At 39.2% G+C, this 26,851-nt stretch overlaps 1 protein-coding gene across 9 annotated transcripts in view; it reads right to left on the reverse strand.

Annotated features, from left to right (window-relative positions):
- Nucleotides 1–18,718, reverse strand: part of TENT2 (terminal nucleotidyltransferase 2) — a 50,860-nt gene extending 32,142 nt beyond the window's left edge. For 7 of the 9 annotated variants that reach the window (XM_074813834.1, XM_074813835.1, XM_074813830.1 and 4 more), the window contains exons 1-8: nt 18,097–18,535; nt 15,247–15,438; nt 14,489–14,605; nt 12,556–12,796; nt 11,344–11,458; nt 11,131–11,222; nt 10,264–10,330; nt 3,910–3,979 (exon numbers count right to left, since the gene is read on the reverse strand). In XM_074813834.1, coding sequence (XP_074669935.1) covers nt 3,910–3,979; nt 10,264–10,330; nt 11,131–11,222; nt 11,344–11,458; nt 12,556–12,796; nt 14,489–14,605; nt 15,247–15,401 — 857 coding nt within the window. In that variant the 5' untranslated portion in view covers nt 15,402–15,438; nt 18,097–18,535. The other 2 variants (XM_074813828.1, XM_074813829.1) reach the window with 2 other exon arrangements.
- Between the last annotated feature and the right edge of the window lie 8,133 nt (nt 18,719–26,851).

Consider the following 26,851-nt stretch of genomic DNA (forward strand, 5'->3'; position numbering starts at 1 on the left):
TTATCTGCACTTGAATTAATATCAAGCATGACTTCTTAGATGTAGTCAGGTAAGAATGCCAGACTACCTGCATGGATGAACAAGGAGCTCAAACGTAAAAAGGAAGACTACCCAGGGTGGCAGCAAAGACAGGGTAGCCTTGGAGTAATAGAAAGAACTGTCCAAACAGACAGAGATCAGGTTAGGAAGACCAAAGCCCTGATAGAATTAAATCTGGCCAGGGACATCAAAGGCAACAAGAAAAGCTTCTGTACGAACATCAGTGATAAAAGGAAGATTAGGGAAACTGTGGGCCCTCTCCAGAAGGAAATGGGAGACCTGGCTACCATGAATATGGAGAAGGCTGGGGTACTCAGCAACTTTTTTGCCTCAGTCTTCATTGGCAAGTGGTCCAGCCACACTGTCCAAGACACAGAAAGCAAAGGTGGGAACTGGGAGAATGAAGAACCGCCCACTGTAGGAGAAGATCAGGTTTGAGATCATCTAAGGAACCTGAAGGTTCACAAACCCATGGGACCCCATGAGATGCATCCACAGGTCCTGAGGGAACTGGTGGATGAAGTGGTTAAGCCACTATTCATCACATTTGAAAAGTCATGGGAGTCTGGTGAAGTTCCTGCTGACTGGAAAAGATAACCCCCAATGGAAAACATAACCCCCAATTTTAGAAAGGGAAAAAAGGAAGACCCAGTGAACTACAAGCCAATCAGTCTCACCTCTGTGCCTGTAAAGATCATGGAGCAGATCCTCCTGGAAACTATGCTAGAGCACATGGGGAATAAGGAGGTGATTGGTGACAGCCAACACGGCTTCACTAAGGGCAAATTGTGTCCGACAAATTTGGTGGCCTTCTCCAACAGGGCTAAAGTGTTGGTGCATAAGGGAAGAGCAAATCACATTATCTACCTGAACTTGTCCAAAGCTTCTGACACTGTCCTGCATGACAGCCTTGTCTCTAAATTTGAGAGACATGGATTTGATGGATGGACCACACAGTGGATAAGGAATTGGCTGGATGGTCACACTCAAATGAGTTGCAGCCTACAGCTCAATGTCCAAGTAGAGAGCAGTGACAAGTGGTGTTCCTCAGGGGTTTGTGTTGGGACTGGCATTGTTTAACGTCTTGGTTGGCAACATGGACAGTGGGATCAAGTGCACCTTCAGCAAGTTTGCCAATGACACCAAGTTGTGTGGTGCAGTTGACACGCTGGAGGGAAGGGATGGCATCCAGAGAGGCCTGGACAGGCTTGAGAGGCGGGCCTGTGCAAACCTCATGAAGTTCAACAAGGCCAAGTGCAAGGTCCTGCACATGGGTCAAGGGAACCCCAAGCACAAATACAGGCTGGGCGATGAGTGGATTGAGAGCAGCCCTGTGGAGAAGGACTAGTGGATGAAAAACTGACTATGAGCCAACAACGTGCACTCACAGCCCAGGAAGCCAACTGTATCCTTGGCTGCATCAAGAGAAGTGTCGCCAGCACACTGAGGGAGGTGATTCTGCCCCTCTACTCTGCTCTTGTGAGACCCCACCTGGAGTCCTGTGTCCAGTACAGCCCCCAACATAAGACAGACATGGACCTGTTGGAGTGAGTCCAGAGAAGGGCCACAGAGATCATCAAGGGGCTGGAGCACCTCCCCTGTGAGCACAGGCTGAGAGAGAATTGGAGACCTTATAGTGGCCTTCCAGTACTTAAGGGGGCTACAGGAAAGATGAGGAGGGACTCTTTACCAGGGAGTGTAGCGATAGGACAAGAGGTAACAGTTTTAAACTGAAAGAGGGTAGATTTAGATTAGATACAGGAAGAAATTCTATACTGTGAAGTTGGTGAGACACTTGAACAGGTTGCCCAGAGAAGCTGTAGATGCCTCCTCCCTGGAAGTGTTCAAGTCCAGGCTGGATGGGGCTTTGAGCAAACTGATCTAGTGGAAGGTGATCATTAAGTAATTGTTAAGGTCCCTTTCAACCCAAACCATTCTACGATTCTGTACTTTAAGAGCATAGTACATAATGGTACAGGAAATAAACAAATTTGAACTACTGCTTGACTGTTGAAAAATAAACATAAACACAAGTAAGAATAGTAGTTGTATGTGCAGATATAATAAAGAAACATGTCAGGCTGCATGTGTAATTCCAATTAACCACAATTGACAAGATTACTATTTACCAGATGCTGATTAAGCAAGTTCTACTGCAGTTATTTTGTACTTTAATATGCACATTTAATAGATGTTGCAATTATGGAAGTGAAAAAGGTTTTGTACTGTTGGGACTCAAGTTCTGCTAAAAGCAGTAAAGGAGAGGAAGAGATCAAACTGTAGATCAAATGCAGCAGAAGAGGAAGCTTTTGCATCCTCTGTAGTACAGTAGTCTTATTAATCAAAGGCTTCCCTGGTAGCAGAGCCAGCGCTGGAATTACTTCCTGAGAAAGACTACAAAAAATTAGATAGTAAGTCTTCATGTTCAATAGATCTTCATTTACTGTTATGGCGCTAAAAAAAATTTAAGATGAGAAAGGAGAACAAACACAAACTGAATGCTTTCTCATTCACCAAATCAAAGTGCAAAATGGAAATTTTCAAGTATGTATGGACCACTGGCAACATATTAGAATCCAGATGCAGAGATACCACCCATTGAATTCTACCATCTTCTCCCAGCAGCTTGGCATCAAGAAAAGGGACTTTAACAGGAAGCTTGTCATGTTTAGCTTCTGCTTTTGGTTAAAACAAGCTTACTGTTCTGGGTACAGATTATCTGATCAATTTTTCAAGGCTTCTGTGAAAAAAGAATGAGTTCCCTTGTATTTATATGTATGAACCTATGAAAATACAGAGGCCAGTAAGAGACTGAAAAGAGACAGATGCTCAAGTAAGACAAAAAAGGGGTGAAGGCAACAGATAACTGGACAGAGAGAAAAATGCACTAAACATTAGAGAAAAACATTACTAGAAGATTTTTCTGTGGGAAGTACATTCAAAAAATTTGAACATAAAGGAATTTGGTTCTACAAAAAGATAACTGGAAAGAGAGAAAAAAATAAATAACAAAAACCCCAACCCAAAGTCATGTAATTTCCTACCACTCCCCTCTTCCAAAAAAACAACACAGGAAACCAGATGAACAGTACTGGTTTTTGTCTCTGAAAAATGTAATGGGCATCTTCTAGTCTAAGACAACTATACTTTGATTTAGTAGAAAATAAAGAATTCTTTAAATTCTGTCAGGTACATGAATATCATAACCGTTGGTTTTTTTTTTTTGCAAGTGACTGTAGTACAGACTATAAACGCCTACAAAAAGACTTCAATCATCTGACATAATCACTTCCATACTTCAGTTTTCTTTAACTTTGTTTTCTGATTTTAAATTGGAAACAAATATTCTTGCTATAACCCTACAATTTACTCAATATTTGTACAAGGAAGACAGGAGAATATACTCTACTAAAATGAACAAAAATTTTTTAATCAAGAAAACGTCATCGCAAGAAACTTGTTTTAGTGTTGTGTAGTGTAAACTCTGTGAATTAGTCTTTAAGTAGCCCAATAGTTATGTTTGCAAAGCACACAAAATTATCTTTTACAACAGTTTTCTTCCCACTGTTGTTTCTCTGTCATGAACTATTTGTCAACTGGAGTCCACTATGTACAAAGAACCCATAGGAACATGTGTTGTATTACTATTAATTCACATCACAGAAACTAAACATCTCAGCCACAAGAGGTGTTTCAGGCCACCAAGGAGGTATGTTGACTGCCAGCGCATGCTAGCTGTACAAATTTGCAATACAACTATAGTACAACACAAATAAACAAAGCACGACTTCAGTGGGACTACTTATATGGACAGTACATAGAGTATTTTCCTGTGTCGGAGTAAAAAATTATGTTGAACAGAATACTTACCTGACTTTATCCCTGAACTTCACTATTGGCACTTTTGCTCGAATCAGCTGAGGTCGCTCAATGTAGCTTGCTGAAAGGGAGAAAAATATGCCATTAAGTTTCATGTAAGATGCTGACCTTAAAAAAAAATCCAAAAAGTGGAGTCATATTGATGGATTTATAGCAAATAGTAGCTTATTAAATTTAGCAAAAGTATTCTCAGAAGGGTTGTGCTAAGCTAAGTAACCTTTAGCAACCGCAGCAAAAATAAATCTAGGAAAGTGTGTGAAAAAAATGCACTAAACATTAGAGAAAAACATTACTGGAAGATTTTTCTGTGGGAAGTACATTCAAAAAATTTGAACATAAAGGAATTTGGTTCTACAATGCTTTCACTGAGCAGTAGGTGTAATAGAAATCCTGAATAGTTAAAGTTCAAAAAAAGGGAACAAGAATGTATCTATCCAGGATGGCTAGACATTTAAGCCCAGCACTACATTGTAGCAACAGGCACATGATCAGCTGCTTAAGTTTTTAATCATGTCTAGTTTGTTTACAGTTGAAATTATGTATTTTACTGATCAAAAAATATTAACGTAACTCTGTCTACACTATGTCCTGATTATGCTTAAAACTTCTTTTAAAAACTGTTTATTTGACCGATAAAGTACATACCAAGAAATAAATTTCCTATTGAAGTGTAACTGAAAACAGGACACCACTTTCCATCAGAGATGGGATAAGCTTTATCTGCCTTTTGCTTTAATGGTGATAGGACATGCAAAAATATACACCTCAGATGATTATCCACACAGTATAGACACACAGGCTCAAGGGCATACCATCCAAACCCAAACATACTATCATACAGTGCCATCAAATGCACCTTTGCACTCAGGTCCCCAAAACTGTTGTGTCAGTCATATTATCTGCAATTTCCCTATTCTTGACAGTATCTCAGGCTATATTTAGTAGTCGGCCATAACCCTGAATGAGAAATGCACCCAAGAAAGTAATGGAAGAGACAATGAAAAGCAGAGTCTGTAGGTTACGTGATATGAACTTGGGCAAAAGGCACGACTTCAGTAATTTCTTCTGCTGCAAAATCTAGGACCACTTCAATTTGTCCATATCTAACATCATACAGCTTACCCTTGCTTCTATAAATTAACATCAAATTAGCATAAGTAAGTATGAAAAAGCTAGAAGCGATGCAGGCTAAAAATAACCTTAAATAAAAGCTGATCTTCACTTTTTGAGGAAAAAAAAGAAGAGGTATTTCTATCAGTTTGGATAGCAACCATGATTAAACAGTGTCATCTCTGTGGCACTGAGGTGACAACCTCAGGTTTGGTAAAGCCCTACTGTGCACTATTCAATTAAAATAAGTTTTACTTTTTTTTTCTGAGACTTTCTGAAAGTGTTTTATGGACATGCATGTTTAGACAGATTTGACCTGAAGTAATCCTTTATGTGGATTTGAATGCATTCTATGACCCTGAGCAACACATTGAATAGCACTCAAAAAACCCATAATCTTATCAATTTACTAATTTTAAAGGAAGAATCTCACAGAATTGCAATCTATGAATGTACAAGCTAGTACAACTTACACAAGTGCCACCATTTTCTAGCTGCACCTGCAGACACTTCCAAGCATCCCTCCTCCAACATCCTAGAACATTCTTAAAGGAAAGCTATAAAGTATGTAGAGCTCTCTGACTCCTTTTCTTTCATTACTAAATTTAAGACAAAGATGCCCAACTCACTAGCACACTGTAGACAACAGTGGGTATGTATCTCCATGCCATAGCAATTTAACCTTTCTCATTATGACCTTTCTCAAGAGCCTTGCACAAATTAACTAAGCATTCCAGTGGCAATCCAGTTCCAAATACATCCTTGTCTGCAAATGCATCCCAACACTTGACAGATGCTTGTACCAAATTAATTGGTTAAGAAAAAAACAAAATAAATCCCAAAACGTAATCCCAGTCTTTCCCAGGGTGAAACAAAGCAAAGAGGATGTTAGAAGGCAGTAGCCTGCTGCTGGTACCCTCTTTGTCTCACACCAATGACATTGTTAGCAGAATCTCTACTGTATATTAGATTGTCATACATACAAGGGAAGAAACAGTCACAAACACAGGATGTGGAATTCTGAAATACATAGAGGTTGAGTAAGTGCCTTAGTAAACTGACTATCTGACCCTGAAGCTATGACCAGAGAGGCTAGACCAAAATACTCATAAAGAATTCCACATAGCTGCTCCGCAGTTTTGGACATGTCTGTGAAAAAGTCACAAATGCCACTTCAGCTGTAGTGAAAAAGACTATAACCACTTAAAAGACAACTAAGCACTGTTTCATAAATGACTTATGCAGAATTTCAGATTAAACTGATTAAGTCTCTCTTCTTTTACAGAACAAAAGATTAAGCAATTGTACAAAATACTAATCCCAAACATAGTATATGCCAAAAAGACCTGCTCTCACAAATAGGGTTATACTACAGAAAGAGAAACCAGGCGACACAGGAGTCTGAATCCAGAGTCATGAAGAATCTAGGTGGGTACAACCCAGCACAGGATGAAGTAACTGTTGTTTGGAATTCACTCATCCACCTGCATAGTCCTTCAACATCGTTTGAATTCAAGTTCCCTTGCTTGTCCTAGCTGTGCACATTCCCTGCTAGACAACCGTTAGGTGGATTCCACTCTGATATCCTAGTGTTAACACTACTGTACCTCTGTGTGTAACTAAGAGAAAATGAGTTCTTTGTTATTTATTCAGATAGTACTGCATTGAGTGGTTCCTAAGTTGTTTTTTTAAATTAATCCTGCCTAGACAAATCTGAAGAGAGTAATCAGTTTGACATTTACACTCAGTGGTTTGAATTATACTCTCTTCAATATGCGGTAACAGTTATCACCCCAAATTCATGTTTTGCATTTCACATTTCTAAAAGACAATGGCTTGAGCATACAGTTCTGGGAATGTTAGACAATATTTAAAAAACAGGTATGTGCAGGTATCTGAACAAATAAATCAAAAAGTTATGCATACTCTGCTAGTCTTTGAAACAGTTATGACTGCTATCCTTACGTCTCTCTACTCTAGAAGAAACACAATACATACCTTTAAGACTAACAAGTCCCACAAAACCACAGTCTAGACAAGATGGTCTAGCTTTACTCTTTAAAAAAAATTTAAAAGATAGATTTAAAAATCTTTACACTTTTAAGATTCAGCTGGACAGGGTGCTGGGTCATCTTGTCTAGATGGTGCTTTTGCCAAGAAAGGTTGGACCAGATGATCCCTGAGGTCCCTTCCAAACTGGTATTCTATGATTCTGTGACTATTCGAGAACACATCTTCATTTCAGTCAGTATTCTAGATGTAGAAGGACTCAAATTCCTTGCTCACACTTGTTACCTTTTGCAAGCCTGAAACTGAAATAAGCTGGATCTTAGATAAATTTTGAATCCAATTCCCAGACCTCCTAGAACGAAACACTAATCTAACAACCACAGTTAACTGTATATAAAGAATAAAAGAAAAGACAAATTGTGAGAGATTGATCTAATCTGCACCTGGAATTCTTCCTAATTTATCAATCAATCATGGAATTAAGGTGAAATAAGATGAGATTCACAGTCTTCTTATAGCTCTTATTTTGGAATGTACAAGAATATCACAAAGAGGAAGATGTTAGGAGGGGCACAGCTAGGGAAAACTTCTCCCAAGTTTCTGAATTGAAATGATCTGGAAAGAGGTTAAAAAAGCTCTAGAACATTGCCTACGCCACAAACCTTCTCCTTATTTCTTTTTGTCCTTTAACTCTTTCACAAAACCAGCCCAAGAACTTAATTATAAATAACATCTTATCTTTCCTCCCCCTTCTTGTCTCTCTTACATTTTGGCATATACTTTGTTAGATTTCATGTTTGGCCCAAACTATGTTTATTTCCGTTCTCTTGTGTGAAGCAAGGAATAAGTTTAATGACAGCTCACACACTTGTTGAGAACATGCTGCCGTCTTTCTTCTACAGAAAAAAGACAGAAGGAAATACTTAACTATTGTAGTTTGTATTGTCAAAGTGGGATTACTTTAAGATTACAGGATAGCATCATATGTATTAACTGAACACTACAAAACTTAGAAATAATGATCAGAAGAAGTTTCATACCTTTCAGGTTGTTAACAAGCACATGCAATAAAACACAGAATTCTGTTGAAATGAAATTGCAATTCTTAAAGAAGCTTGGTAGAGGCAAATCTTACATTTGCTTGTACACAGCAGCAGCATACATGCACTGCTAACCCTTTAAAAGTTGCAAATCTAGAATTGTTTCAAGCTGAAGTAACATCTCAAAAGAATTACAATTTCTCTATGCTTTTTTTTAAATGTACATACTAGTAGATCCCATCCTTGATGATTAAGCAGCAGCTGACTTCTGAATACAGTAGACAGTAAGAAATAACTGCAGTTCCATTAAAAAAATAACTTAGCAGCCATTCTGAAGTTGACAATGAACAGCCATTTCTAAACATGTAAATCTGACTCCACAAAGCCACAGGAGTGCCAACAGGACACCACTGAAGCACATACTGCTAAGATCATTTCCCCAGGGGTGAAGAAAAAGCATATGAATCTATCAGCTTCTGAAGTTTAGCCTGGGGGAACTCCCTCCTTGCCCCCAGCCAAAACCAACCCACAAGCTATTGTGAAATTATGGATCATAGCAATTATATTTGCCTAAATAAGCTTTAATCAAAATAACTGGGCAACTCTCTTGTTTCAGAAGTATGAAACCTTAGCATAGTTGAGCTACAGTTTGTAAATGAACTAAATCCAAATGGGAAGACCCATATGGCAAAGCCTTTTCATTTTGAACCAGGTGAACATTTTCAAACAACTTTTGTCCATCACTTCTATCCACAAAACATCCATACGTAGACACGAGGACAGATGGCTATAGAAATTCATGCCCATAGTGATGTTAAGATTATGAAGAGATGATCTAAGAGGTCTACATACCACAACTAAGAGAGTCTGACAGGAGTGGTAGTATCAGCAGTGTTTTGTCCTGCCTCACCTTTCAAAGTACATTTTGATTAAATGAAGCTGACCAAAGGCACTTGCAAGATAACAGAGAACTAGGAAAGCATCAAAAATGAGCAATGGTACAAACAAAAGCCTTCAAGAATCACTCCCACATGACCATCATGTCTTTCTGATACTCCTATTCCCTGGCAAACAAACCTGATTTTGTCTAAAGCTCTGTCACAGAACACAACCTCTGGAAAAAAAAAGAAGAGGGTGACAGTTTATTTAGATGCTTTCTGATCCCTGAAAACACACCTGTCATCACTGTGCTTCTCAGAAAGCACTGGAATGACTTGTACCCTAGGCAAACTCAGACTAAGTTCTGGACTCCTTATGCAAACATCAATATACAATAGTAGTAAGCCGTTAAATATCAGATGCCTATTCTGTGATGGATCTATCAAGTCTCTCGTCACGTGAGCTGTTGAAATATGAGTATGCACACTTGCCAATGAAGAAATTTTGAAGTCTGCATTTAAATTTATGGTTTGTTCCTTTTACCACTGCAGGAGCATTCAGAACAGCAACATAAGGAATGGTATTGAAGAATTATCACAAGTGTGAGAAGAAGCAGGACACAGTTACTGGTATCAATAAATGACAGGGTCTTTCATAATTCAAACGATGGTACAAAAGACTGTTTGAAGTAGGAAGCTTTCACATTTAAGTCAAGAACTGCCCATGTGAATTACTTCATCTGAAAGAAGTCTAAACAACAACTTATAAGAACTATCAATTAACCCGTTTCTCCTATATGTACTGGTACTGTCAACATTTAGTATTTTCTTCACTAGGCACCTAATTAGTTCACTGGTATCAAGCCCCCTGCCCCCCGCTCCCGCCATCAATTCCACAGTCTACTATGAGTGACATCTTATTCTACAAATTCTTAGGAGTACTGTCCCCAGGAAGGCACTGCAATCTAAGAGTAGTAAGAGTTCACTAACAGAGGTTTCCCAAATGGAAATCTACTTTCCCCCCTCCCCCCACTCCCCCCCAGTTGTGGTCCTCAATTCAAAAGTCATTTTAGATGCTACCCATTCTTGAAGTCCACTAGTTTGCAACATAACTGTTATGTTTTTCTACTTACTATCCATCAGCACCAAGAGAAGTAACATTACTAAATATTTATAGCTTTTCTCCAAACAATACCATGATTAGAAGCTAGACAAGATGTAATTACACAAATTAGTTACAACTGTGCATCAATACTTCTTCCAGTATTGCCAATAATTTTACTACCTCACTGTAGCGGGAAACTTACAAAGTTTAGTACTGAAGAGTTTCTGGACTAAGCTGAGTATATGCCTTGCTTCAGTCTTCTGATTTACCTGAAATATGATATTAAAATTAAAGAAAAAAGTTGGTATCTCTCATTTAGATGTTCCAAGTAAGCATGCTTTACTTTTCACATAAAATTAACTCTTAGAATAAGACATGAACACGTATGCCAACACATTCCACAGTCTACATATTTCATACAGCAAAAGCCAGACAGAACAATCCACATTCAATATGCAAAGTAACTATCAGACATTCACAGATCATAGAACTTGATGAAAACCTAACCCCACTTACACAAACTTGTCCCTTCCTTCCTTTTCAATGATGCTTCAATTCTCTCAAAATTATGCTCTATTTAGATCTTTTTTGTTACATCTTTTCTCTCAACCTAAATTCTACTTCAACATTTTCTCTCACCAAAAATACCTAAGATATTTTGCATATGAAACTCCTTCTCATGCCTGCTCACTAAAATTAGTCGCTATGAAACTAAATGAAATTTAAAAATAGTACTTAATAAAAGTTGCATCTAAAATGAGTTAAAATTCTCTAAACAATTTTCTCCATGATTCTAGACAACTTCTCTGTTTTGTTGCGTTTTTTTTCACTTATGCAGTGAAGTTAATGCTTATTTTTGAATGTTTTGTTGGGTTAAAGAGTTATAGGGTTACATTCATATCTGCAACATTATTGGGCCCACAGTTCATAGCTATTACGAGTGCAAAAATACGTTATTAAAGCAAAAGGATTTGACCATTCGTTTCTCATTTTAGAATCCCACCTTATAAAAGCACGTACACTTTAAAAACAGATTTCGTTTTAACTATGTATGTTTTAAATTACTTACTGGTTCTTCTTTAACCAACAGGCACAAGTCACCATCACTGCTACGAGTGCCAAACCCATTCAGCGAGGACCCAACCAAAAAGAGTCTGCTCTCTGTTAACAGAAGAATCACAGAATAAAAACTGATGTGACATATCATAGTTTAAAAGGAAGGAAGAACTGCAAACCTGAAGAACATTCAAACTGATATTAAGTAATCAAATTCAAAACATACGTGGAAAAATTTGTTGAATTTCTCTCTGGAGTTGTGTTCTGCAGAGCTCTTTTCTGTTCAAATCACAGGTCTGTTGCTGACATGCTTGAAACAACTCCAAAACCTGCTGACTTAACTTGACACACACATTCAAAAATTAAAGATACAGAGAAGTGAACATTCTTGCCTGCCAGAGATGCAATTACATGAAACACAGAAGACGGCATTAAAAAAAATCTAGCTTCATTTTGCACAACCTATTCCATTGTCTAGTTTTACCACTCTTGAATTCATATTGAACTCCTCCCTGAAGAGATTTCTTCAAAGTTTTTAAATTTAAATTTAAATCTGTGCAGTGCAATCTGTTATAAAATGTCTGTCCACAGAAAATAATTTTTGTCTCATCAGTATCTGCAGCCTTTCAGGGAAAAAGCAGTGAAAAACCAGAGATAACTTCTGCTGACTTTAGCATCAACAGTTTGCCTACCAGTAACAGAGAGAAAAATATTAAAACTGATTTAAGTTAGCTTTCTTTTTTTATCCCACACAAACTATTAAAGAAGTAGTCATATCTTTGGTGGAATGAGGTATTAACTGTTTCTCTCTCACAACACTGTTATATGCTATAATCAACAGGCATATTTACACTAAAAAAAAAAATATCTTCTGTCATGTTGGTGTAGATAAGACTGATTAGCCATATGCTTTTTTTAATTAAAAAAGAACAAAAAACACAGTTCCAACTCCACTGCCCACCTAAAGAAGACATCCTCTTCTATATTCCAGAACAGCTAGGACAGGAACTTTTATCTTCTTCTGAAGAGGGACAGAGGGCATCTTTACAGGCCAAATACTGTATTTATTCAGAATGGGCTTCTCTCACATTACCAGGACGTTTTCCTCTTTCATCAGGATTCTCCCCCTCCCCAATTATGTGACAAACAGACCATCCCTCCAATTTCTACTTCCTGGAGCAGACACATAGGTTTCCTGACATTAGTATGGAAACCAAACACCACAAGTGAACAACACCCCTACTTCCCAAAAATGCTCCAGACATACACAAGGAGGCTATATAGGGCCATACTGGCAGCTGCATTTATTGCTATTTCTTCTAATGACAGCCTAGCAATACAGACCCCATGACCCTGTCGAAGAACCTTGCAGAAATGTCTGTAGTCTCCCACAGCAGCATTGGACCCTGCCTACTCAGAAGGCACAGAAAGATATTACCTTATCTTTGGCCACAGGGAGCACCGTTTCTATAGGGTCTGGAAACACAGTATCTCGCAATGGAGGGACACATCCTGGTCTGTACTGTGCACGGAACAGCGGAGATTGAATTGCTCCTGGGAAGGAGCATCTACGTTCTTCTGGAAAAGGCACTGCTTGGTCAACTACAGTTGTTTCAGAATGACGTGAATGAAACCGTGGCCTTTTGACATCACGTGAAAGACTTTCTTCACTTGGTCTCCTGACAGGGGGAAGAGAAAGAGACAGTAAATCCTCTAGTTCACAAGCTCCAACCTATGGCTAAAAGACAATAGCTACAAAGTACAAATACCAATGCTTAATTACGTGACTATTTCACTAAAAGGAAGTATTCTAGAGAACAACATGCGTGCCCATGCCAGATATTAGGTGAAATAAACCTGGAATGGGAAAAGAGAACACATAACTGCAAAAGTGCAGCCACCCCTGAAGTGAACTGATACAACTGCTTTACAAGAGTGACTGTATTAACCAACTGAAACCTAAATGGCAAGTTCAGTTAAGCGGGGCAACTTTGAAACCTGGTTGTACTAGTTTGGTGACAACATACTTCTTTTTCAAAAGATACATACAGATTATGTAAGGGTACTTTTCTTTTAAATCAATGTAAGTGCAGTGAGAAGTTTTGCGAGTTCTGAACACCTAGTGATGAACAAAATAAATTCAGAGGTGGGGACTGGAGAAAAAGAAACTTACCACAACACCCATTCAAAATGTAGCATTTGTCTGCATCTTTGATTGTACAGACAGTAAACTAATCTGGGCAAAAAAGAACCACTATTCATTTGACAAATAGAACTAATGATTGTATTAAGCTACACTGGTCATAAACGTAATGTCTCATTTTCAAACTGTAGTCTGTATCTCCTCATTAAGTCATTTGTCACAGGAATTCAAATATATTTGAAGAGATATACCGATCTTAAGACAGCCGCTTGGCATCTGAACCCTTTATTGAGAAAAAGTTGTACTGAAAGCTGACCAGTGGTTGAATACCGTGGTCCACCCACAGTAAAGAATAAAAGAGGACTTTAATGTTCTGTTTATACATCAAGTATTGCATAACATTAACCAGTGTGGGGATACTTACACATTTTTTAATGCCATTTGTAATTATTTTCTCATCCGTTAAATTTGGAAGAGAAATAGCATACAGGAAATAATTCTGAATACATAAAGCTTCCTCCCTATCAGCTGATTCATAAATTATTACAAAACACATATCATCTACTATTTCTGAGCTGGTAAGAAGTGATTTCTTTCTAGAATGTTAAAAGAAAACAAAACCATACTTTCATCTGAAATTCCTTTCTGTTGCAACTAAAGTAACAAAGGAAGTTATGTAAATTCAAGTAAATTTATTTTTTAAGAGGTATGTTTCTGTAAAATTCCTCTTTAAAAAAAATCAACCTACGTATGTTTGAGTTTAGCACTTTATGTGAAAAATAAAGCATCACATAATTAAGAAAATCAGGAGAAACATCTAGTGTTTCATCAGAAAATCATCACAATTCCTGTAAAACACTGAAGGTGCAGTCTTACTCTTAACTTGACAAATTAACAGGAAAAGAAACTCAATTTATTGGCACAAACCCTCTTATAGTCAAGCACACACAGACTACGATCTCTTATAGTATTAAAATAAAATATGTAGATCACAGTTCTGTAAGGCTACAGCTGTTGGAAGAGAAAAACTACACATACTAAGTCACTTTGAGTATTAAAATTCTCAAAAGCAGGTACATGAACAATTTAAAGAGCTACAACATGGCCTGTTTCACCAAAAAACATTTTATTCAGTACTGCAATTTCTAACAAAATTCAAGCTGCACAAGAAACTGATATTAAGACAACCTTACAACCAGAATTAATCACACACACACAAAGAACTTACTTTCTTCTTCGGAATGACATGGGGGCCTCAGACGTATTTACTGGACTGCCATTTGCGTAAGTCATTGGCTGCGTTGTAACAGCTGGAATAGTTGCAAGGTTCCCACTCAAGAGAGCCCTGGGAAGATTACAGTCCATAACGTTTATTCAAATGATAACTAAGATGTTTTTTATGGTTTGGTAGTTTCTGTTAAGTGAATATTGAACCCAGAAAGTACTGTCATTTTTTTTCTTAGAAGCAATACATGTGTCTTTTCTACTCAAAATGAAGAGATATTTCAGTATGTATCTTTCATCAAAAAACCCAGAAGATGGTCATTCTTCACAGCACATATGTAATAAGAAGTTAGCAAACAAATTAACTTAAGGTACTGTCAAATTCAAGAGCCTAAAGAACACTATAGTGTCTTCAAATCTAGCCCCAAGAATAAATGTTTCTTCCCCTTCTCAGCTTCTCCTCGCTTTCCCCAGTAAACAAATACAATTGAAGATCTTTAAAACTGAACTGTGGATTATTAACTCTATCAGTGCAACAGCATCTCATGCATTACGCACAATGTAGGAGAACATTAAAACTTACAGGTCATGAACAGAAATGATACAGCTCTGTTTTACACATGACACCATCCTATTTTTGAAGTTTGGTGCAGTTTAATGTTAAAAACTGAAAAATATCCTCCATAAACAGAAATACTTCTTTCAAAAGATCATTAACTCTCTTGCAACCCAATCCCCACTATCAAATCTTACTGTACTTACGCTGCATTCTGAAAATTAAACTCAGCATCAGCAATTTGCTGGCGAGAGAGAAGAGTAGGTGGTATATTTAGAGGAAGCTTATTGAAGAAATCACTCTGTTGTTGATGTTTTGGAGGGAAGGGTGGACGACCCAAGTTGGAGGAATTTCGGAACATGCTACTTTCTATCTGAAGTGAACATGTATCCTTTTACCTACATTAAAAAAAAAAAGAAATTAGGCAACAAGAAATAATAGTTACCTTTTAAACTCGTGATTTAAAAAAAATCAAATAATCTAGAATGTATTTCCAGAAATTGCTGAAAAGAATTGTGATTCTGGGCTCATTTTATGTCCTTTCAGGACAAGAAACAAATAAAATTACTATATACTTTTAAATTTCACAAATACTACTTACTTTACTGATGTTTAAAAGTGCATTTTTATTTGATCCCCTCCACTTTAACTTTAGAAAAATTACATGACACAAGACATCAGAGTTTTCATCTCAAGGAAAAGTAACATATTACAGTGGAATATGCTTCTTACTTCAAACATTCCACAATGAGGTTCACAATACATGGAAAGAAACACTTGACTACATGTTCTGGTTTCGACTGGGATAGCTTTTCTTCTCAGATAATTTTTTTTCTTCGTAACCAGAACAGTGCTGTGCTTTGGATTCAGTATGAGATTTGGTATGAGAAGAATGTTGATAATACACTGATGTTTTCAATAGGTGCTAAGAGATCAAGGACTCTCCAATTCCCCATGTCCTGCACGGTACGCAGGTGTACAAGCAGCTGGGAGGGAGCAGAGCCAGAGCCCCGGACTCAAATTAGCCAGTGAAATATTCCATATCATGTAATGTCATGCTCAGTACATAAAGGGAGGTCGGTCGAGAAGGAGAGGGTTGTCTCTCGCTTCCAGGACTGCAACTGTGGGATCTTGGTATTTTGGGATCGCTAGCTGGGAATGGGCTGGGTATCAGTCAGCAGGTGGTGAGCAATCGCATTGTGCATTACCCATTCTTACCTTCTATTATTGCTATTGTTTTATTTTATTTCAATTATGCGACTGCTTTTATCTCAACCTACAAGTCTCCCTTCACCCCTCCAATACTCTACCTCGATCCTCTGGGCAGGGGAGGGTAAGCGAGCAGCTGCGTGGTGTTTGGCTGCCAGCTGGGCTTAAACCATGACACTGCATCATAAGAACATGAAGATGCAGCTGATCATGAGCTATAAGTAAAATTAATTTTTCTTTCATGACATAATAAGCAAAGAAGCAGCCAAATGATGACAGCAATTGGAAAGTAATCTACTCATGCTTTAAGAATATCATATACATAGTGTTATTTTATGTTTGTACTTACTGAATGGATTCTGTGATAGAAAAATGTAGGCTCACTATCTTTTAAATTTAAAATTGATTCTGGCACACCTGACTGCTGTTTGATCTTGCACACAGAAGCGCTGGATGAAAGCGAAAATCTTTGCCCCTATACCAGGTTAAACTGTATTGCATCCATTTTGCAAGTCATCAGTACTTTAAGCTCAACTTATATCTTGGAAACAATGTAAGTTCACATTTTACATTGGAAAAAACATATCAGAAGATTTTTAAAGCCAGTTGTCAGTACTGTGCATATTTCTTATCTGCAGTGAAAATCTGACATTATTTTCAAGTTTCTTCAATGTTTTTTTACTTCAATCTTAAACAAAAACCCTGCAAACAAAGAATATGTGTCACTGACAAACACAGTTGTATATGATTGATCTTAATACTCTGCATATGAATATTTATCCAGTTACAAGAGTAACAAGTTTTTAAAAACAATTTTTAACTGGAACATTTAGAAGTCATAAGAGCAATGACAGTATTTCCCTAACTGTTACCCAAAGATCTTTTTATCAACCCAATGCTACAGTAATACAATTGGAAAGAGTGCCAATAGGTCCACAGCCTGGCATAGAAATCCTGTCACCACACAGTAGTCTAAGTTTGGAATAAAATTAAAGTACCACTTTCAGGTTCTCTCAATTACCAAACTAAAAAAAAGGAAAATAAATACACATATAAAACTATATTAAGTTACGTTAATAGGCATTATCTCATACACTGAAATAAAATCAGTTATTGTTAACTCTACTCTAAGGTCTCACTGTTACCATAGTTTAGAAGTCTTCTTTCACTTACCATTATGGACTGTTGTCATGTTTTAACCTCCTCAGAGAGCTCAGACTGCATGGAATATAGCAAATAAACACCAAGGAGTTTATCTGCTCAGGTTTGACTTCGTTCCTTATTTCCTGTGATGACAACCCACACTAGTGAAAACCTGGTACTACCTACATGGACACTGCATACTAGCTCCAAGAAAACGCTGTCAAGACTAATGCTCTCACAGTTGTTTATTCTTTTTCGGGGGGTGAGGGAAGGGAAATATTGTGTATTAATGACTTTTTTTTGGGATGTTTACTTTCAATTCTGCTGAAAAAACAAAACTGAATTTCATGACAAGAAAGTGACCTGACATTTACATTTAACCTGAATTATATTTATGTGCAGTCTAAACCTCTCCATTTCTAGTACAGACAGGCGACATAATGACTATTAACAGACCTGATTCATCTCTAAGCAGCCGAGGCAGTCTCAGCATCAAACACAGTACACAAAGGCAGTTTATGGATATAATTCATCAGTAACAGAACCGTGCATCAGAATTCAAGACTAAGTTGCAAAAGTAGCGCATTCGTTCTAGTCTTTGACTTGTAAATACCAGAAAGGGAAGCAATGGAGTCACCTCCCCAAAACCAAAACTAAACAGTGTCGTAACACTGCTGTCTCACAGTAGCTATAACAGCACTTACCGCGACTTTCAGTGAGATTACTTCAGCAGAAATTGCCAGGCTCTCCAAAGTTTCATAATTGTCACAACTCAGGTACTCTTGTCCCAGGTGGGCACTTTTTTCAAATAAGCGTGTATTTTTGGGGGAAGTACACAAGTAACTGCCGGTACACTTCCCGTGCAGACAAAACCGAGCGTACACGCCGCTTCCGCGGCGACCGAAGCCCCGCCAGCGTCCAGCCTCTGCGCCAGTCCGTGGCCTCCACGCACCGGGCGCCACACCTACCCCTCCAGCCCCTCTCCGCACAACAACACGGGACCACCGTGCCGCGCCAGGAGAGCCACGCCGGGCCTGGGCGCAGGCAGGCGGGCCAGGCCCACAGACAACACAGAGCGCTGCCCTCGCCGGCTGCCTCACCGCGACGGCGCGGGCCGGAAGCGGACAGCAACCCCCGCGCTGCGCGCTGCCCCCTCACCCGGATATAGAGACGTCGGCAGGAAGTGACCGCTCCGCCCGGGCCGCTTCTTCCACGCTGCGCCCCACGCCGCCCTCCTCCTCCTCCTCCTCCTCCTCCTCTTCCTCTTCCTCGTATGCGCAAGGGCGGCCCCCGGCGGCGGACAGCCTGGCTTAGAGCCGAGGTCGCTGCCTGCCGAGGCCCTGGGGGCGCGGAGAGGCGCGGGCGGCGCTGTGCGCTGCGTCCAGCGCAGCTCTGTCCCGCTGCGGAGGAACCGCCTCGGTCCTTACGCCGGGGCTGCGGCGGCATCACGTCCCTGTGGAAGGGGAAGCTGAAAGCCCGGCTTCACAGCCTGTCTTTTCTCTGTCCCCAGCTGTCGTGATTCGCAAGTGGCCTGTCTGGCAAAGATCTGACGGCTTTTCTGTGCTGACGAAGGAATGAAAGACAGAGGTTACAGGTCACAGTGCTCCACTGACAACCAGTTCTGGCTAAAGGCCAAAAGATAGAGATGACAGCACAGGTATTTTGATTTCTAAAGTGAATGATCCGTTGTAATTGAACTACTGTTCAGAAATGTTGTCAAAAAGGTACTATTTGAATAAATAAGGTAGGCTTTGGCCATCAGAGGTTGTATATATGCTAGGATAAATCCAAAGGCAAGAACAGGGTAAAATGCTTGCACCCTGTAGTATCAAGAGTTCAGAAAATAAGAGCTGAACCCAGATTTGATTCCTTCCTCTGGAGAAGGACAGCTACTATAAGCAAACTCTTGACATTGAGTAGGCACTGAAACAAGGATGTTGTGCACACACAGACACACCATTGAAGCTTCCATCTTTGAGAGGGAAGGGATAAGTTGAGGACTTGCTCAACTAAGAGCTTCTTGCTTGAGGGCTTGCCCAGCTGAAAGTAGGCCACAGCTGGAGTTGTCATGGCTTAAGGCTCTAGCCATTCATAGACAGACTTAATGGATAAGAAGGAGGCTAAGCACAGGGGCCCAGGTGAAGTGGGGCAGCAGATGGACTGCTGAGGGAGAGTTTGGGCTGCAAAAATAATCTTTCCCTCAGGTGTTTTTCATCTTAGCCATGGCTTGGGATCCTTGTATAACGGTTTTCTGAGAGACAAACCCTAGTGGCATATATGGAGCAAAGCTGCAAAGGAATGTTTAGCCACAAAGAAGTTTCCCTTAACAATTCTTTATTTTGGCCATATTATAATTTTTATTTATTTGAGGTCTTAGGGTAAGGCTCAGACCATGGCTTGGGATAAGGCTAGGGTCTGAGCTCAGAGAGAGACAAGGCCTAGGGATCTAGGTGGGACTGCAGAGAAGCTGCCAAGGGAAAGTTTGGGCTGTAGATAGTTGGTTCTGGGCAATTTTAGGGTTAGAAAAGAGATGTTTCCCAGGGGTCTAGTTGTGGGTCTGCAAAGGGGCTGCCTATGGACAGTTTGGGCTGCAGAAGAATTATCCTCAAAGACTTCAGTCAGGCCTGTGTTTCAGTTTACCTGAGGCTAACACCCTGGGCCCATTTAGGGTGAGGAGAGGACAGTTCCTAGGGGTCTAGCTGGAGTGGGGCTGCTGAGGGAAGGTGTGGGCTGCAGAAGGAATTGTCTGAGGACTTTTCTGTGTGGGCCACATTTGGGGCTACCTGGTGTTAAAGGTTTATGCACATCTAGCATTAAGGTTTTAAGTCAAAGCCTAGGGATCTAGATGAAGCAGGGCTGCAGACAGGCTGCCAAGGGAAGGTGTGGGCTGCCAAACCAGTTCTCTGCTGAGAACTTTTTCATCTGTGCCATGGTTTGTGTTTTCTGGGCTTAAGGGCTACCTGGCCACTTTAAGGGTTAGGATTAGAAGAGAGACAAAGTTGAAGCATGCTGTTGTGGTGGGGCTGCAGAAGTGCTACCAAGGGCAGGTTTGTATATCACAAAGAATTCTGCCCAGAGAGCTTTTCCATCTTGACTGTGGTTTGGGGTCTTCCGCTAAGGTCACGGCAAAGGATATGGTTTATAATTGTTACAAAGTCCCGGTATGAGTTGTCTGGGAGGGTGTTGATAAGGATTTGAAATGGGAAATATTGGGATGAAGGAAGAGTTCTCCCCTGTGAAGGAATTCAGCCCTGGTTTGCTGATTAAGGATACCAATTAAACTCAGACACCAGAGTGAAAAGAGCAGGCATATTTTACTAGAAATAACTAAATAATATAACAGAATAATACAGAAAACATACAGTAAGAAAAGACAGAATAGTGCACTTAACAAATAGGAAAATATAGGGTAATGCATAAAATCATTACTACGTGAGAGAGAGAATAGTGATTAAGAAGATACCTCACCACTTGCACACGTTACCATCACCCAGATCCGCAGTCGCTGGGCAGCCCCGGTTACAGCGAGGATTTGGAGAGCCTGTCCCGGCAAGTGGGAAATCCTACGTGATGCATCCATCTGTAGGTGAGGCATCCAAAGTCGCTGTGAGTGGGTCCAGCCTTATATACCAAAAATCAGCAAGCCAGAATAACTGGCACCTTTGTTTTCTGTGGAACATCTGGTTTCAATCTCACACTAGATTCCCCCCCAGAGCCTGGCCAGGGCTCAAGGGAGAAGCTAAGGGAGTTTCCCTGCTTATCTAATTTATTTATGTTCTTTTTAGAACAAGGCCACACGTCTGGTCCCAAGGCTGGACAGCTGGCTTCATGGCTTTGTTAACTTGCCTCTACACCAAGAAGAAGAAAGATATGTTCAGGATAGACATGTTTTCATTACATTCATCATCAGTAATGAGTATATGATATCTAAGCTACATCTTTCATTAATGAGCATACATACTTTGCTAATGACTACATACTAAGTTAGCAGCTTTGGCTCGGGGCCTGTTGTTCAGGCTTCAATACTTCAACATTTTAGCACTTTTTACATCAGTATAGGTGGTTTGTTATAACCTAGTACAATACCTACTAGCACAATCGTTATCAGTTATAAAATATACAGGATTCATCTATAGGTCAACTCTGGCTTGGGCCTATTGTCCAAGCCTTAGTACTTCAAGCCCTGAGAGAGCTTAAACAGAGGATGAATAGCATAATAGATCTTTAGTTTCATGAGAATCCTACCAGAGTCCAGTTATGGAGGACTTTGATTTTCGTCTGGAACTCAGCCCTCTTTATATGCTATTTGTTTGGAATCAAAACTTAACCTTCCAGTTACTGCTCAAGGCAGAAACTTTATGTCTTAAGTGTTAAAGTCAGTGATACAACTCCTGATAGCTGGAGTTCCCTTTTTGGCCCATTCAAATGGTGTTGGCCAGACCATTTGACCACTGTTCTCCCCATAATCTATCCACTAACCATAACATGTCATTCTTTGAGGTTTCTCACATTTGCCATAGGGCCTACAATAAATACAGCTTAATACAATCAATATACCTTATAGCAGACAGTTTATAGTGGTGTATTAAATATCAACATTTTTTGTGCAGCAAAAATTTAAAAAAAATAATTTAGGAATGCATTTACCCGATTAAAGTTAACTTGTGTTACTATGTTTTTCCTTGTCTCCTTTTCCTCTGCTCCTTGGCACAAGGCACCCCGATGTTTTGTGTTTGTCTTAATCTATATACAAAATCTGACCATTTTTTTTGGGCACGGACTGTTCACTCTTAAGGATTTTTCCCCATGTCTTACCTGCATCCACTTGTCAAAATAGCTACACATTTCAGTGAGGCACCTGAAATAACCTGATGTTTTACAAATTGCCAGCAGCCTTCTGAGACAAATCTCTGTGCTTTGATGTGCTGAGAGATGTTCTATTTTTATCAAGATGTGCCTTCTTACTTCCTGACCCTGACTGTGATCTTGGAAAGTTAACAGGTTAGATTCTCTTCTGTCAGAAAAGACCTACAAAGCCTTACTTCTGGTTTTAGTCATTGAAGCAAAGAATCAGACCTCTGGTCAAGAGGTACTCAGCTGTACAAAGAATTTGAGAACTAGCACTAGATACTCCACCACACCCCCAAAATAGGATAGGATTAGGACTGGTTTTGTGCTTCTGCCTCCAGATAGAAATACCGCTTTAGAATAAAAATGGTGTATTTATTGTAACAGAACAATTTGTAAAACTGATTTATTGAATCAACAAAAACTGAATGACCAGTGAAAGTAATTTATGATCTGTAATAAAAGCAGGGGCTGAATTCAGCCTCTAAAAAATATAAATAATATTTAGTTCTGATAGATAGAAGAGAGTGATTTCCAGAAGTCATTAGCAAAGAGGTCTCTGATAAACGAGCTGCAATCTCTCTCATAGACTGGAAACAGTTACGCAACATTGAAGTTCCTGTTTGGTGCTATTTCTGATTTTCTGAAACTTTTAGAGCTGAAGTGCTACAGGTATAGTTGCTGTCTGAAGGTAAGAAGTGCTGGAAAGTTCAGTCAAAGCAGCTCAATGTTCAGTAGTTCAAGGAGAAAAAATGAAGGAAAGCCCCCTATTCCTCTATGGAAACCTCCGTCTAATCTTTAAAAGTCTATAGGCTCTTTTCTCTGTCTCTTGGCACCAGACAAATTTATTTGAAAACATATGGTAACTGAGACAGGTGTATATTTAGAATGTGCTTTACCACAGCAAACAGCCTTATGAAAGAGCATTTGATACTACTGCTTTTAAAAGTGTTACCTGATTAAAAGTGATTAAAAACATGCACTCATGTACTCATCCTTTCCCTACTGGGAAATAACTTACTTGAAACATTTTTCAGTTTCAAAACCAGCTGTAATATATGATCATTTAGCATGTTATTAGTCTCCAGGACCTGTATCAGTACAGTGCTTCATTTTAAGTATGCCATTTTGTGCCAAGACCAAACATGGTAAGTATATTAGAATAAGAAATGTAACTCCAATTAAATAAATGGAGCTATAACAGGGATTAATATGGTGCAGGCTCCACAATGAAGACTGCATCTTTTTAATCATGATACCCATATGATACGCTTTGCAGTTTGTTTAGAAATCAGTATATTGTGGATTGAAGTCAAACCAGAGATTTAGGTCTAAAATAAATTTTATGTACCAAGCAAAAAACAGCTTTCCTCAAGAAAACAATACAAGATTTTAATAATAATACAAAGAACTTAAATTAGATGTACATTAAGAAACAATATTAGAAAGACACAAATCATTTGCTGAAGGTTAGCAGGTGTCCACATAAATATCCACCACATCAAAAGCAAGATTCAAAAGTTTAGCAAGTAAATACTGAAGGCAAAATTAATATTTTTTTAATTACAGTATTTTTTTCCACTGTGCAGCATTGTACTTCTGTTGTTCAGTGATGTTCATGTATGTCTTTATATGCTTTCTTTAGTGCTTTTTAAATGAGAGATCAGTTGCTATATTTATTAATTACAATATGCTAGTTTTTATATATGTATAAACATATCATGTAATATACAGTACAGTATGAAATGTATTTAGTGTATCATAGGCATTGATATGAAAATGTTAAGTATTATGCATTAATGTATGTTGTATCTATGAATTCCAACTTAAAATTATAAAATACAGATTTTATAAATCTACTGTGTTGATTTATAACAAAACGTGTATTTACAGTTATTCCAGTTATCCTTATTGGGTGATCTCAAAATATGTCTACATATGAATGATCCCCATATCTTTTTCAGAACAGTTGTTTGTACTGCGCCACTTTAGATAACTGTTGAAAATACACTGGTTTTGTTGAGAATTAAGGCTGTTGTGATAAAAGATTAATGCTGTGCACTGATCAGATTAATGAATATATTTGCTAGTAATTTCAATACTTCAGTGCTCTGGTTTTGTAAATTTTGTAATTAAACTTCTCTAATTATAACTTTTTTAAAGGAAGGTCTAAGTTCTGGGTTTTCCTAAATTGTAATACTTTCTCTTTTGGTTGAATAAAGACAAGTTTTAAAATAACAGGGTCATGAATTCTGATTGAAAACAGTGGATGATGCCAATTAATTCTGCAAAATTGTACAAAACGGGTTTTTTCACTTAGTTTTGTTTTAATCCATTGTACACTTGGGAGAATATTCATGTGTCAGTATGTTTTCATCAGGGCTCTTCTATGAAGCCTTACAATAGGCATAGCTAAAACCAGTTTTTACTTAGCATTTAAGTAAAGCAGCCTATAAAAAGTTGGATCTATGTAATTTGGTTCTGAAAACCCAGATCCATCTCTCTCAAGTTGATGGTGTTTATGTTACTAGTAAGGTATAAAAGTGACTTTCATTTTAAAATGCAGGCAGCAAAGAGATGGACACGTACCTGTGTATTTTTCCCATTTTACATTTGCAGACATGTTCCTTCTTGCCTTCAGTATTAATCTGGCATTTTTCAGGCCAGATAGTTTTTCAGCCAGTGTCACAGTGGAACTGAAACAGGGCTCCAAAGGGAAGCTGTCAGCACCTTAGCTGTGAAGAGGCTACCCCATATCCATAATACATTACACCAGTTTGAGGCAAGTTCAGTCTTGGTTGTGAGCTACGTATTAGTAGTTTCTTCTGAATAATTTATAATGTTGCTGTGCAAACTGGGTTAGTATTGGGAGTGCTAGAAATGTCAGGTTTCAAAATAATCCTCCTATTGGTAGAAGTATTCAGTGTGAAATACTATATTAAAGCAACACTGAATCCGAGCTTTTGAAATCACAGAAGGCAGGGAATGCAGTTAAGGTTGCCATGGAAACCTTAACTTTACACCTTTATGTAGGTAGTACGCTATGGTTTTAATTACTTCCTCTTTATACAACTCTATATACGTGTGCCTTTATTATGTTAATTCGAATTATATTGAATGTTATTTATAATACATACTAATTGTACTGGCTACTCAACAAACATCAGAAATAAGGCCTTAGCTGTGGCTGACTGTATCTTGCACTCTAATATTAAGGTGACTGTATGATGTGTATCTAGAAAAGAATCTTACAGTCAATTTATTGGCAAAGGTATTAAAAAGTGCTTTTTCTGAGTTAGAATTGCACAGTATGGCTATCACGTTACAGAATACCATCACAAGGAGAGCAAAATCTTAGAAAACACAGGCAATTTACAGGAGGTAAACTGAAAATGGTACTTCATGGAAGTTTAACCAGGATGATGGTATGCTGCTTCAGCAAAGCATGAAAATACAGCATTAGGACTTTACAAATGTGCATTGTTCTATTCAGTACTTTGACTTGGACTTCACAGGACATAGTTCTTGCTCCTTCTGTTCCAGTTTCCTTCCCAACAGCTTGGTGAGCAGTATGAAGCCTCTGCAAATTTTGCTGTAGACTACAAACATGAATATTCTCCAGCCCCATTCAGAATTCCCGTTATGGGGCAGATTTATATTAAGTTTTGTCTTCTTTTAATTAGCCATTGGCTTGATTGATACACAAGGAATGCCCAGGTTTTGAATGTTACGAGTCTCAAGCTGAGAGATGTGGCAGCAAGTTAACACCTTCAGTACGGTATCTTGAAAGGTGCAGCAAATTGTATGGTACGTTTCTCAGAAAAAGTCTTCTGTCCGTGACAGCAATTCGTAAGATGCATGGGAGAGTCTGTTTCAGGAGAGGGCACACTTGCAACTAAAATTTCCTGTATGTTCATTAAAGTTTGGAAGATTGTAATCAAAATAATACAAATAAAAGGATGCACTGTCAGAAAGATGTTAAAATGAGCATCATTAATTTTTGTGTCTCAACTGCTGGTAGCACATTTGACAGCACTGTTTGGGCAATAGCAAATATATTTCTAGAATGTATAAATGTTAAAATAGGTGAGCATCATGTTCAGCTAAAGTCTTTATATCTACAGTTTTCATTTGCAACTACTTCCTCGAAAGCCAAAAAAAAAAAAAAAATCAGGATCATCTGGCTACCTCCTGGTGCCTGGGGCACGGCCCCTCCGAGCCCGCTGGCAGCCGGCTCGCCCGGAGGCCCACACCGCCACGCTGAGGCGGGCCACCAGTTCGCCCGTGGCAGTGTCGCACTGGTCGCCTGCTGACAGCAGCGGCTCGGTGCTTATCCTTGCTCCCACCCCTCAGTTCAAACGCGAAGTTTTCTGGCTTCGCCCACCACGGTCACTTCTAACACAGAGGGCGGCCGGGGCGGGCGACCCCGTGAGGGCAGGCTGGGGCGGCCCGTGAGGGACGCGGCGCAGGCGGTTCCAGGCGGCCGGCGCGAAGGGTCCCACCCCGGGCAGAGCGGAGCCACTCAGAGAAGCCGGTGGTGCTGCGTGAGGAGGTGTTAAGGGAAGGGTACGAGGCCGCCCTGCCAGGGGGGAGCGTGTGGCGGTGGGGAGC

The sequence above is a fragment of the Strix aluco genome, chromosome Z, assembly GCF_031877795.1.
Source record: "Strix aluco isolate bStrAlu1 chromosome Z, bStrAlu1.hap1, whole genome shotgun sequence".
Lineage (NCBI taxonomy): Eukaryota > Metazoa > Chordata > Aves > Strigiformes > Strigidae > Strix > Strix aluco.